Genomic DNA, 14058 nt, shown 5'->3' with positions numbered 1-14058 from the left:
CCGGAATTGGATGGTATTGAGATGGACAACGTTTATTTTCAACAAGACGGCGCTACGTGCCACACAAGCAACGAAACCATTGATCTTTCACGTGAATACCACCGCTTATTGGAAAACCCTTTACTTCAAAAGTCAATGGAAATGAGCAAAGAAAACGTTTGTGTTTTTCTATGGAAAATATAAATAGTTACGGTTCATACAATCTTTTCGCTCTAATAACTATAATTAATACACATATTAACACACACATTGGTGCTATGCATATTAATAATGTATTTTAAATCATTCCCACAACAGTCAAAAAGGAGCCTTCAATCACGAAATGCAATTTAATTGCATTCACAGCACACGTAGCATAATTTCGCTATAAACATCGCTTTGGCGTCAGAAAGACAGTCAATAACCTCAACCTACAGACTAACTGGCTACAATTATAATAAATGCATGCATGTGTGTGTATATGTGCGAATGTGTTTACATATTATAAAATCTTTATTTACATTCTAAGCATTGATGAAAATGCATTTAAAAGTGCAGTAAACGCAAATTAATGCTAAATATTGTATGAATATTTTATTAATGCACAAACATAACAACAACCACAATATTGCAAAGAAAAGACTGCTAAGAAAATAAGTGGAGAGAAAGCCCATCAACTCAGCTTGTCTCAGAGACCACATGGTTTGCAAGCACTATTTTCTTTTCTAAGCGCTCGCACTTGTACCCAGTTGGAAATTTTGTATTCAATAAGTGAAATCTACACATGAAGACATGCGAACAGCATCACCATGGTATTAGAGACCACGTGGAGATTAACGAACGAGGAACCCATCCCTGGGCAAATCAAAGTATAATGTGGCTACGAATAGGTCACACATTGCAAAAACCATCAGATAGCATAACGAGAACGGCTCTGGGCTGGAACCCGCAAGGGAGCAGCGGTTCCTGTCGACCAAAAAACATTTGGAGAACGTCGATGCTGCGTGAACTAGCAGATGCCGACATCTCATGGGACATGGGACAACAGCACAGACCCGTGTATGATGAAAGAGTCTTGTCGAGACCCTATGCTCTCCAGAGGAGTGAACAAAAAAGCCATATATATTCTGTGACCGTAAAAAAATGTGAATTACCGAAATCATTGTGAACATAACTAAATCAGATTGATAATAGTGAATCCGTAGCGAAAATATGTGCAGAATTTAATGTTGGAAAAAGCACTGTAAATGACTGGCGAAGAGATAGGCGTTCCATTGAGGAGTTTTGCTCGAAAATGGAATCTGATAGAAATCTGGGTAGCCGTTGTACGAGAAAAAAACCGATTTGCGAGGTCGTCGATGAAGCTTTGTGGATCTGGTTTCTTCAGGAACGTCGAAGAGGTACACCGATTGGCGGCCCAATTTTGAAAGAAAAAGCTTTGGCTATCCACCAGAAGATTAATATTGGAGGTGACTTTGTGGCAAGTGATGGTTGGCTTAATCGATGGAAGAAGCGACACGGAATTCATTTCGCACATGTAAGTGGCTGATACTTCTGGTGTGACAGAATTCAAGACTAAGTTTGGTGAAATGGTTAAAACAGAGGAATTATCTGCAGAACATGTCTATAATATGGACGAGACCGGGCTAAACATTAAAATGTTACCAGAAACAACTTTTCTAGGCAGTCATGAACAGTCTGCCTCTGGCTTCAAAAAGAACAAAGAACGTATTACAGTGGCCGTTTGTTCGAATACCGCAGGGACTCATAAAATTCCTCTTTTCGTTATTGGCAAGTCTGCTAAACCATGAGCATTCAAAAACTTTAATCCATCTTCCCTTCCGGTTTATTATAAGTCACAAAAATCAGCGTGGATGAATTCAGACTTGTTTAAAGAGTGGTTTAATTTGGAGTTTGTTCCAAAAGTTAAAAAACATTTAAAAAGTGTAAACTTGCCTATTAAAGAAATTCTTGTGTTAGATAATGCTCCAACCCATCCTCATGACTGCGCAGTAGATGACATAAAATTAGTTTATCTTCCTCCTAATGTGACAAGCTTAGTGCAACCAATGGACCAAGGAGTGATCGAAAGCTTAAAAAGACGATACAGGCGTAAACTTGTTTCTGAAATTCTGCAACATTCGGAGAGTGAAGACAAAGGTCTTTTAGAAGTCATCAAAAAGATCAATATCAAGGACGTTATCTATATGTTAGCTACAGCATTTCAAGAAATGCCCTCTTCAACGTTTGTTAAGTCTTGGAGAAAACTTTGGCCAGATGTTGAGAATCTAATTGTGATCTCGAATATTGCAAGGACTGAAGAAGAAGAAAACAAATCTACTTTACAAGACCTTCAAAAGTTATCGGGTAACGAATCATTACAGGCAGAAGATGTGGAAAATTGGATGATAAGCTGTGACGAACACCTTGAAAATGAATTTTTGAATGATGACAAAATCATAGATTTGGCAAACAAAGAACAAGAGGAAGAGAGGATGAGAGGAGTGACGTTGAAGAGCAGAAAACAGTTTCTTATGAAGAAGCCAAAAATGTGATGGAAATTGCATTGAAATACATTGAGCAGCAACATGAGTCAACAGCATTAGACGTTTTGGTGATTAGAAAATGGAGGGATGTCGCATTCAGAAATTCACTGAAGGTTAAAAAACAGAAGAAAATCACAGACTTTTTCAAAAAATAATTATTACACTTATATTTTATTGATGTAACACATTAACATATGTAAATATGAAATACATAAATATGTAAAAAATGCTTCTCACCGGCCAAAACGGCAACCGGCCAGGTATGCAGTCCCGAGGTGACCGGACCGAATCAATGCATTCGCGCATATTTTAGTAAAATTTAATTTGGCTTGGCTGTTAATTTTGGGAGTTAAATAAACTCATAGAAAATGACAAATCAAAGGATTTTTACTAAGGTATTTTAATGTATATTTTCTTGTCATCTTAAAATAAATAATGTAAAAAAAGCCTCATTAGCACTAAATGCATACACTTGTACTCACATAATTAAGTGACTTTATCTTTTTTCAATAATCACAATTTTCTCGCTAATTTTTTATGAAAATATAGTTAACAGTATAGCAAAACCTTTCAATGTTGCAAACTTAGTACAAAATTCACAAAAATCTAAAAAATTTCCAAAAAGTGTCATCAATATCTTCAACTTTTTAATCATAATATTTAAAACAAAATTTCTGGGCATGCATTTTTATAGCTCAATAAGTTTTAGTTCAACAAGTTGCAAGTTTAAAGTCACTCAAAAATCGGTTCAATTTTTGAAAATTCTTTTATTGCATACACATTTTCTTCCATAGAAATGATTTCCAAACAAATGCCTAATGCAAGACTGGCGCCATAAAAATGTTTAATGGGTCAGTGCGTTGGAAGTCACACCTCTAGCCGACTTCCAGTGAAAGCTTGGTGATATTCGCTGGAAGCAAAGTTATTGCGTCTAAAGTGTCAGTATGTTTGAGTTATCGGACGAAAAATTAGTTTCGAACAAAGAGCTAATATCAAATTTTGTTTTAAAATCGGTTAAACTGTTACCGAAACATTTGAATTGATGAAAGAAGTTTATGGAGATGATTGTCTATCTCTCGCCAGAGTTCATGAGTGGTTTACACGTTTCAGAGATGGTTGTGAGGGCATAAATGACAATAAACATACGGGTCCTCCAAAATCAGTAATCACCAAAAATTCCATGGAAATTGTTCGTAAATTTTTGAAAAATGAACCGAAATCATCGTTGAAATTCATGGAATCGGAATTCAATATCTCCAAAACATCGATTTATTACATTTTAACTAATCATTTTGGCTTACGAAAGGTCTGCGCACGTTTCATTCCGCACAAGTTAACTAAGGACCAAAAATTACTCAGAATTCAACATTCGAAAGACCTCATTGAAGAGGCGAGAAAATACGAGAACTTCCTTTACAACATTGTAACTGGTGATGAAACGTGGTGTTTCCAACATGAATCTGAAACTAAGCGTCAAAGTGCCGAATGCAAGGCCCCAGACGAGCCACCACCCAAAAAATCTCTTTTGGAGAAGTGAAATATCAAGTCGATGCTCATTTGTTTTTACGATTTTAAGGGAATTGTCCACAAGGAGTTCGTGCCAATGCAATTTTCTATCTTGTCCTTTTGAAGCGTTTCTTGCATCGTATTCGTCGAATTCGCCCAGAATACCGCGAAGGAGGAAGCTGGCGCTTTTTGCATGATAACGCACCATCTCATCGGTCCACTCTTGGGACTGATTTTTCGAATAGAAACCGCATTTCAACCATCAATCAATCACCGTATTCGCCTGATGTGGCTCCCTGTGACCTCTACCTATTCGGAAAATTGTATTTGACCATGAAAGGAAAACGTTTTGCGTCCGTAAAGGCCATCTAAAAGACTTGTATCGACATTCCGGTCACTGACGTGAAACACTCTTCGGAAAAGCTTTTAGATCGCGCAAAACATTGTATCGAGGCCAGAATAAATAAACTCGAAGTTATCAGAACAAAGCTCCTGTCGTTTCTGTTTTACCTCAGTCTAGTTTATTATGCACTTCACTTCAACTGGTCCCAATGTTGATGGTGAGGCCCTATGCTCCACTGGGAAAAGAGGATAGCAGTAAGTAGTAAGTATATATAATGTTGATGAGCTATCGTTTCTTGCGAGTTATATTTATCTGTCTAAATTTCTTATTTCATGCCTTTTAGGGTAAACGATATACTCGTACAAGTACAACACATGGGCCAAAAAGTCTCGAGCTTAACAAAGAAAATACTTTTTTTTTGTTCAAAATTAGCTTTATTCACCAACGTAATTTCCTTCAAGAACAACGCAATCATTCCAGCACCGCTCTAACATTTCCATACCACTTTTGTAGAACGATCTGTCTTTGGCTCAAAATGACCTCAGTTTCAGCGATAAGCTCTACATTCGATCGAGCGAAATTTCTTACCAGTGAGCATTTTTTTAGGTCTGCGAACAGTCACTAGTCGCTAAGAGCCATATCTGGCGAATACTGTGGATGTGAGAGTAATTTGAAGTTCAATTCATGTTTGCCATGTTTTGCCATTATTTTCATTGACTTGTGACACAGTGCATTGTCTTGCTTTTGCCTACTTTGCAGCATCCACTTTGAACAGAACTTTCTCATAATCAAATACTCATACGTTCTTTTGATATCTTTACGATGCCAGTTAACTCATGCAACTTCACTTTTCAATCATTCAAAATTCATTTTGTGGGTTTTTTGATGTTTTCTGGTGTTACCATCCACTGCGTTTTGCAACATCGGTGTCTCTTTGACCACGTTTGAAGTCAGCAAACCATCGTTTTATTGTTGTTTCTGATGGAGCGGAGTCGGTATTTTTTCCCATTAAAACAAGACATTTTCTTGATCCATTGTTTTGAAAATAACAAAAGTGCGCCATCCTTAGAATGAAAAGAATATCATGAAATTTCAACAGCCGAAGTACTAACCGAAAAATGGATGGAGGCAATAAAACTAGTACCATCTATATATTAGACCCGGGACATATACTCAGTTTTGCGAAAAACACCTCAGATCAAATTAAAATAAGTTTTTGTTTTATAAAATAAAATTCGTTTCTAACTAAATCTAGCTTAGAGGAACTACAAATATACAGATCTATTTTGTTACTTATTTCGAACTATCAAAAAAACTTATGGAGTGGTTTTATAATTGTCTCATCCAGCAACTTGTGTTGATTTCACTAAAATTTCATAATCATCTATTTTTCCTGCAGGGTACTTTAACATGGCTATAAAAATTCAAACAATCACTGCATAATTAATTCATTTGCGTGCAACGGGCAAACAAATAACTTCTTTGAGTTCTAGAACAAAAAAAGAAGTTGGCGTATAAAGAGGAAGTAAAAATACATCTATGTAGGTGTAGATACATGCCGCCCACGTATGTGTGTGTGCATGAGGATAGTCACGCGGAAGCAGACATTCTGTAAACAAAGTGAAGGCGATGTGGAATTAAAATTGTCTTAGAAATAGGCGACAAAAGCGATGGACGACAAAGGCGATGGACGACAAAGGTGGCGATCGGGACAATAACCAAAATTAAATCAGTATTTTAGCTCTATTATGGTTTCCTTTCAGACAAACAGGAATTTAATTTCGGTAAGGAGGGGTGGCATATCTATGATATAGGATGTTCCATTAAGAGCACCTACTTTAAGTTTTAATGTTTCTTTAATAATGGAATTTCATTCCATCGGGAGTTGCTCTTATGTATTGTCATACATCTTCATTTCAAACACCTCCAAGGTGTGGAAACCTAATGGTGCCAAATGAAATTATGTATATCCACATTGTGTGCCCATCTAAAGTACCATGACTAAAACCCAAATGTTCACAAATAACTGATGACAGATCACAAAGCTACATCGCCTTAGGATACGTGGCTCGCCTTAATGTCCAGTATGCCATGAAGAAGAAGATGCCAGGCATGTGTTTTTTGTACGCCCACGATTTGCGACTACCAGAGGCAATTTAGCAATTTAGAAGATCCGATAGTTCCAGGAAACATAGTCGACATAATGATGTCTCTTGAAAGTATGCGTGGATAAAATTTCGTTGGCAATCAACGTTATGCAACATGCATTAAAGCACGCAGACAGACGATACGTGACAAAGAAACGGACTCTTAAGTCGAAGTGTGACAAGTATGCTGGGTGAGAGTGGACAGCCGCAACTGGGGTGGTTTCCTTAGGAAATAAACAAAACTAGGGGAGGATTGAAGTACATGCGACTTTTGACGGGTTGCATGTGAAGAGTAACTGTCGTAGGACCTAATGCTCAACCGCCTCCCGACGATTTACTTAACGATAGTACCGGGAGGGGATCGGTACATTGACGGTAGAAGGTTTAGTTTGGGTTAAAGTTCTACACTGACAGGGTAAAGCCTTTCGAAGCTTCCTCCTCGTAAAAGAAAAAAACAAAACCCAAAAAAAGATCGTAATGCAGTGTAGGTTGTGCAAAAACTCGCGCTAAGTTCGATATATAGACACTGAATGGAACACCCGATACGTGATGACGCGTGTGTGTCTGGTCTTAACGATGCATGAATTATTGCACTGTGACATAAATTTCTAAAATAATTATAACATTTTTTGGTAGGAAAGCAAGATTTCTATACAAATCAAATTACTTCGAAGCATATCAACAGAGATTTAAAGATGAACGAGTATATGGAAAAGTACTATAAAGACTCGTGCATACAACTTCACTGAGAATAGAGTTGATCGCTTGGCGTGTGCTGACATTATTGATCAATATCTACGAGGAGGGACTGATAATACATACTACGACCTAAGGTACTTAGCGATGACTCATCATCTATTTAATGTTAACACTAATTTCGTGACTTATCGTTGGTATAAATAACACCCACTTTTTATATTAGGTTCATTAACAGTTATCACTGTTCTCGGAATTTTTTTTGCGAAGCATATTGATTACTTACTGAATGATTGAAGCCTACTTACTACTCGTACTTTTCGCTTAACCCGCTCAAATTGTATCCGATTGGAACGAGTTTTTTTCGACATGGGACTTTAATCCTTTGGATACACATTTATTTGATGGAAATTCTGCAGAGCATTTAATTTTATAGGCAATTCAAAGGAGCAGATTTTTGCCAGAGTTAACTTAATTTAATTTCAATTTATTAATTCGTAAAAACGAGATCCCGAAAGTTTAGGGTTCGTAAAAAACGTAAAAACGGCTCTGAAAGTATTCGATGCGGTACTAGCTGGTGGTAGCAGAAGCAGAGGAAGGCCTCCTCTGCGTTCGAAAGATCAAGTGGAGAAGTACTTGGTTTCACTTGATGTGTCCAATTGGCGCCGGTTAGCACGAGAAAGAAACGACTGGCGCGCTTTATTAAACTCGGCCAAAATCGCGTAAGCGGTTATCGCGCCAATTAAGAAGAAGAATAAGTACATACAATAGTAAAAAAAGGGGCTCGGCTATTTCACCAAGAAAAGAGATCTGTGCAAATAACACCGCCCAGATTGAACAGTGGCGGCAGTGAGCCAAGAATATGTTCAAAAAGTCGAAAATTTGTACTGAAGAAGAATTAAATCCCAACAGATATTAGAGAAACCACAAATTCTCAAAGAATGAACTGAAAAGATTTTACAAGAAAATTTGGACTTGATAAAAATAAGTACCAGCTGGATACCGTGAATGCTCACCGCGCTCTACTTTTAGAAAGTTGTGAAGAATTTCTTGTAGCAACCGTTAATGAAACTTGCATTCGTTTGTATGAACTGAAGTCCAAGCAAGACTCAATGCAGTGCGTAAAAAGCGACCTAATAAACTCAAAGTGGGAAATTCGACGTCAAATAGTAAAATTACCATTTTCTGAAATGGCGAGGCAGTTTCACTAATTGATTACTTGCCTAAAAGAACTGTAATTAACAGCCAGTACTATTCTAATTTACTGGGTTTGGTATTTGAGGAAGTCGTATAAAAGAGACTTTTACCCCTTACAAACCAGAAAAATGATTAACGGATGAACAAAAATTTTGCTGCAATTCCTGACTTATGGAACGCACTTGCCAAGTTGCTCAATAATCTTTGACAACAAAACAAAAACGTAAATGTTGAGCGCAAAAAAATATATATACTCACTAATACTTAGCAAGCAGGTAAGCGTATGTCCTGTCCTATTGGACAGTACCTTTCTAGGCGAAAGGCTGAAACGCTCGATCGTTAACTCTTTAAGGAATTTGAGGATTTCAGGTCTACCAATGATATAAACCTTATGAAATGCTTTTTAAATACAAATTTGTTTTAAGGGGCAGAACTATTTGTATGCCCCCCTGCGGCTCCACAAAGGTCGAGGAGCCTAAATGTATCCCGCTAGGAACCACCGCCAAACCTTACCTAACGCACGCAAAATTTCAACGCGGCGTATTTTATGCTCTAAGTACATTTGCTAGAAACGGTGGCAGGAAGGGAAAAGTGGTAGCACCAAAATAAAACTTCAGAAAAGAATAGATAGACAAAAAATTAGACAAATTCGGAAGTTAAAGTTACGAAGGTGAGCCTTCTTTTGGTGGTATTTAACTCATTATTGGGCTTTTACATTGTGGTTCCTTGGAGAGATTTGGCAACCATGGAAATATATTAGAAGCGCAAATTGAAACGTGGTAACCGAAATAGAGCAACATAGTAACTGTAGCTATTCAAGAAAATCAACCCTAATTCAACTGCTGATTTCAAAAGAAAAGGAAGAAAACATCTTTTCAAATCTATAAGCAACTATCACTTCTCTACTGACCTCCAAGTAAAACAAATGTAGTAAATTATGAAAGATTCAAAATGCACTCCTTGATGAAGACTTAAGTCAAAAGCAGAAAAAAATAGCAAAAACCAATGGGAGTGACTTATCAATGCATTTCCAAGCATCTCAAAGCCACTGAAGAGATTCAGAAGCAAGGACAGTGGACACCATACCAGTTGAAGCCGACAGATGTTGAAAGGGGATTTTTTGTTTGAGAAGAGTTCTTTGAAAGACATCAACAGAATGGCATTGTAACCGACGATGAAAAGTAGGTTTACTGCGATGCACAGAAATCATGATGACTGGACTTGCTTCCACGTCAACGGCAGAATCGAATATACTCGTACACAGCGCCAAGATTATACTCTATATTTGGTGCAACCAATTCGGTGCCAAAAATGCCTACGCGATCAAAAGCCACAACAAAGTTATACTCCAGCACAATAACACTCGCCCACATATCGCAAAAGTGGTAAATCCATACTTAGAAACAGTGAAGTACGAGCTCGCGCCTCACCCTTGGTACACTTCAGACATTGCTCATCTTGCTTATGACTCTGCTCTGACTAATCAGCACTTCCTCTCTTGTAAAGACATGAAAACATACATTAATCGTCTCAAAACACAACAAGTTTGCTCGGTGCGGAATTGGTGCGCTCCCGGAAGAATGGGAAAAAATTGTGGCATAGGACGGATAATACTTTGAAACGTATATAAATAATTTAAAGTTTGAAGAAAAACCGACGCTTTCACAGCTGTACATTAAATTCCATTGTTAATTGTTCAGAAATCACACAATGTACGCGTTAAGCGCATGTACAGTAGCGCCATGCGCACACTTCACAAAGAATTTTGTTTGACTTGCGGCCGATTGTCCGTTCTACACTCCGTGGGTGGCAAGAACGTGCTTCTACACTGTTTTTATTTGTTCAGGAGTGGTTAACCACTTTTGTTGTAATTACATTTTTGAATATCCAACTAAAACCAGTTTTCACATACATACAAACATATACATGTGCGAATATGTAATTACATATTTTAGTGCAAAAGCTGTAAAGATTCTTGATGAGTTTGTGTTAAATTACTAAGAAGTGACATGAAATTAACTGAAATACCAACAAAACGCCCTTGGAGTAAGTATTTCGTTTCGTTTTTCACATACCCTTCTGAAATAATTTAAAATTTTTGCTTCTAACCAAACTTTTTCATCAACTTAAGCAACATACAAAATATGAGATGGAGCATTGAGAACTCAATGAATGAAGTCAACACATTTAGAAGTGACACACTTCACACTCAAATCTTGTAACCAGAACCACCGTCTTGCTCGCACCACATTTATTGTGTGCAAATACATACTACATACGAATAGGTACAACAAGCTGTCGCAGCTAAGAACACCAACCAACATACCAACAAATATTCGACTATAAAAAACCCTAAAAAGCACTCTTTTCACACTACATACCTCATCCCCGTTACGGCATTCAAGATGAATGGTTCTTTCAAACGAGTTTTCAACAATCTGCCCAGCCGCACCATGCGACCCACTTCAAGCAGCAGCTGTTCGCGTACCACCAAATGTTTGCGCAGCTGATCACGCAGCAATGCTGCTGTTCCACCTGCTGTTGGCGTCTTTATCGCAGTCATCGTCGCCGTTGTCGTCATCGTTGCCGTTGTCGCTGTCGTTGTCGATTTGTCCGCATATCCACCAACGCTATGGCCCTCTTCGTCTACAGCATCACCATCTCTGCCGCCAATAATGATTGGCGGCGAGGCTCGTGTGTCCGATTCGCTGCTAATGCCGCTGCTGCTGTTAGGCGTCTGCTTTAGATTGCGCACCGATAAGCGTAGCCCCTGTAATTGTTGGCTATACTCCTCGACACTGCGATGGAACACGGCTGAGACGCGCAAACGAGTCATATGCTCCTGACTTATGGCCAGCAATCGATGCCAAGTGTATTGTAATTGCTGTGACATGCGCTGTGGAATGGCATCAGCATCTAGACGACAGGAAATTCGTAGCGCTTGTGAAGCTTCCAATAGTTGACAGCCATAGTTGTAGATACTCTGCAAAGGGAAATGTATGTTTATTGGAATGATAAGCAATGTTGACCATGTAAACAATATTTCAACTCGAAGAATTTGTGTATAAGTGTAGAGAGGATAACTGCATGCAAATACAATTGGAACGCAAGAAGAAGGCAGGCACTCCTCCATTCATGCTTTGGGGCAGGTGTTTCGTTTACAGCAATGGCACGCGAATAAATGCAATTACTGTGCTACAGGTGGAAATTCGAGCTCTTATCGAACGCGGAAGAATAATAATAAAATAAGACAATGGCTCTTGGTTGCCCGTATTTGAATTTAACTCGTATAGTTAATGGAATCCCAGTATGAAACTTTCAGGGATTACTATTTATTGAAAACTCTGAGGGAAGTTTCACAAATGACAAAAAAACATCCTAAAAGTTTTGAAAAAAACAATAAAATCGGTTTTCCAAACAAAAATTGTTTAAGTATATTTGATCCTTTGCGGCCTCTGTAGTCTAGCGTAAGTGCAGGCTATCCCAGAGGTTGTGGTTTCGAATCCCACGTAAAGCACGGTCCTCGCACTTTTCCAAATTTACTCATTCCTCTCAAACCGAAAACCTTATCATTCCATCCTTACTCCCGCACAATAGTCAGCGCATTACTTGCATTGTGGCTGCTAAAAACAAAGAAAACGAAACAGTTACAAATTGCAAAGAGTGGCGCCAGCAAGAGGAAGCGGGCAATCGCGGTAATAGCGCAGACACACCAAATTTAGCGAAGCCCTCAACTATCTGAGTGATCCTTCTGCCAGCAAAATATGAAACACAGATGGCGCTCCAAGCAGTAAAGACGGCGTTGTTCCTAAACAAAGACAGGTGAGCATTTCTGGTAGCGGCAGGCTAATCACCTACACTGTCAAAAATCAAATACATAGATTAACGAAACCAACGCAAGACAAGTCTGGTCAAGGCCCTATGCTCCCGAGAGGAGTGAACAAGGCAAAAACAAAAAATTTTATCCTGGGTTGATATGTCTGTCCATTTATGCTTATATATTTTATATTTATTTTTTTATTGTATATATATTTTATTCTAAAAAGTAAAAAAAAACACAATGTAAAAACCGGAGCAAATTTAGTTTTAAAGCCCCATACCAAGATTTCCAGCACTGAATAAGTCTCAAAATTATATTGTATTTTTTTTTTTTTAATTTTTCCAGTTTACTTCTTATTATATTCAAGCTTCAAATAAACCAGTTTTCAGAAAAGTTGAAGAGCATGTCCAAAATTCTTGTATCACTTGACATAGAATTACTGTAAAGTGAAAACGCTGATCGGCCAGAGCATATACCATCGATCTAAGCAAATGATAGTTGAAAAAAGCAATCTTCGGGCTTTCCCATTCATTTTGCGCGAATCAGATCGCCGTAAAAGACCAATTTATTTCGCCAGTTACCATTTCAAGCAAAAAATCGCTTTCAACATCTCTCGGCATCAACTCCCACGGCTTCAATACCCAATAACCTGAATCATTCTCATGCCTTTAAGACGTTCCGAAATGGATTCAAGTAGTGCCTCCATTTCTATACTTCGATCATTTTCGGGCATCTACCACTCCGTGAGAGTACCCGATGAGCCTCAGCCTCAATTTTCTTTCAACAGAAGAAGAAAATTAAAACTTCCCGAAAATTACGAGAATTTATCATAAAAAGTGAAATCTTTTACGGAAAATAAATTGCGTTTTGCTCACAATTTATTTTTTTCGATTTTTTACAATAGAATTGAAAACTCTTTAGAACCATTAGAATTATTCCTTACTTTTGAGATCTTACCAAAAAATGTACGCAAAATAAATGGTAAAAGGGAAAATTTCAAATTTTTTCCCAAGAATAACATTTTACCTCTTTCAGGAGAGAAAAAACACATTCCGTTTCCATTAAAAATATTTTGTATGTTGGGCTTTTAAACGTCCCTTGAAAAGTCTCCATAAGGATTCAACTTAAAATCAGAAAAATTCTCTGATCTGAAGCCACTCTAAGAGAGACCAATTTGGTAATATCAATGCTTGTATCATCATAGCTTGTCATTGATTTCTCATGTCATACTGCGCAATGATGAGCTGCACTTGTCCGTCATACGGCTAAAGTTACTATGGAATATGACAGCTAATTTTGTTTAAAATTGTTAATGTACTCTATTAATTAAAACTTTTGAGACCGATAAGAGGCCCATAAGAGCCATTAATAAAAACTTCAACTCAGTGACTCAATAGCTTTCTTTAGGAATTTTGTTTAGATGAGAAGCTTGGACTGCTATAAGTAACTTAGTAACTTGAGAGGCGAGGCCGCCATATCCAAATGGGTTGGTGCGTGACTACCAATCGGCAGTGGGTAGGTTCGAATCTCCGTTCATGAAACACCAAAATAATAGAAAAAGTTTATTTTAATAGCAGTTGCTTCTCGGCAGGTCATGCCAAACCTCCGAGTATATTTCTGCCATACCAAAACTTACTTACTTGATTGGCCATAACAATCCGTTAGCGAGGTACAGCCTGTCGACTGATGTCTCGTCAGGTATCATTGTTTTCCGCACACCTTTCCGAGTTTCTTAAGCGAAGAGAAGCTAGGTAATCTTCAATTTGGTCTTCGCACCGGACATTAAGCCGTCTCTTCTTCGCCATCGACCGCCGCCAATTACCG

At 38.0% G+C, this 14058-nt stretch overlaps 1 protein-coding gene across 1 annotated transcript in view; it reads right to left on the bottom strand.

Moving 5' to 3' along the window:
- Positions 1–14058, bottom strand: part of LOC129240320 (SEC14 domain and spectrin repeat-containing protein 1) — a 46498-nt gene that overhangs the window by 13937 nt on the left and 18503 nt on the right. The window contains exon 7 of the mRNA XM_054876048.1: positions 10796–11397. Coding sequence (XP_054732023.1) covers positions 10796–11397 — 602 coding nt within the window. The remainder of the gene's footprint in view (positions 1–10795; positions 11398–14058) is intronic.

Source organism: Anastrepha obliqua, chromosome 3 (assembly GCF_027943255.1).
Source record: "Anastrepha obliqua isolate idAnaObli1 chromosome 3, idAnaObli1_1.0, whole genome shotgun sequence".
Lineage (NCBI taxonomy): Eukaryota > Metazoa > Arthropoda > Insecta > Diptera > Tephritidae > Anastrepha > Anastrepha obliqua.
The sequence above is the reverse complement of the archived record's forward strand: the minus strand, read 5'-3'. Positions and strand labels throughout refer to the sequence as shown.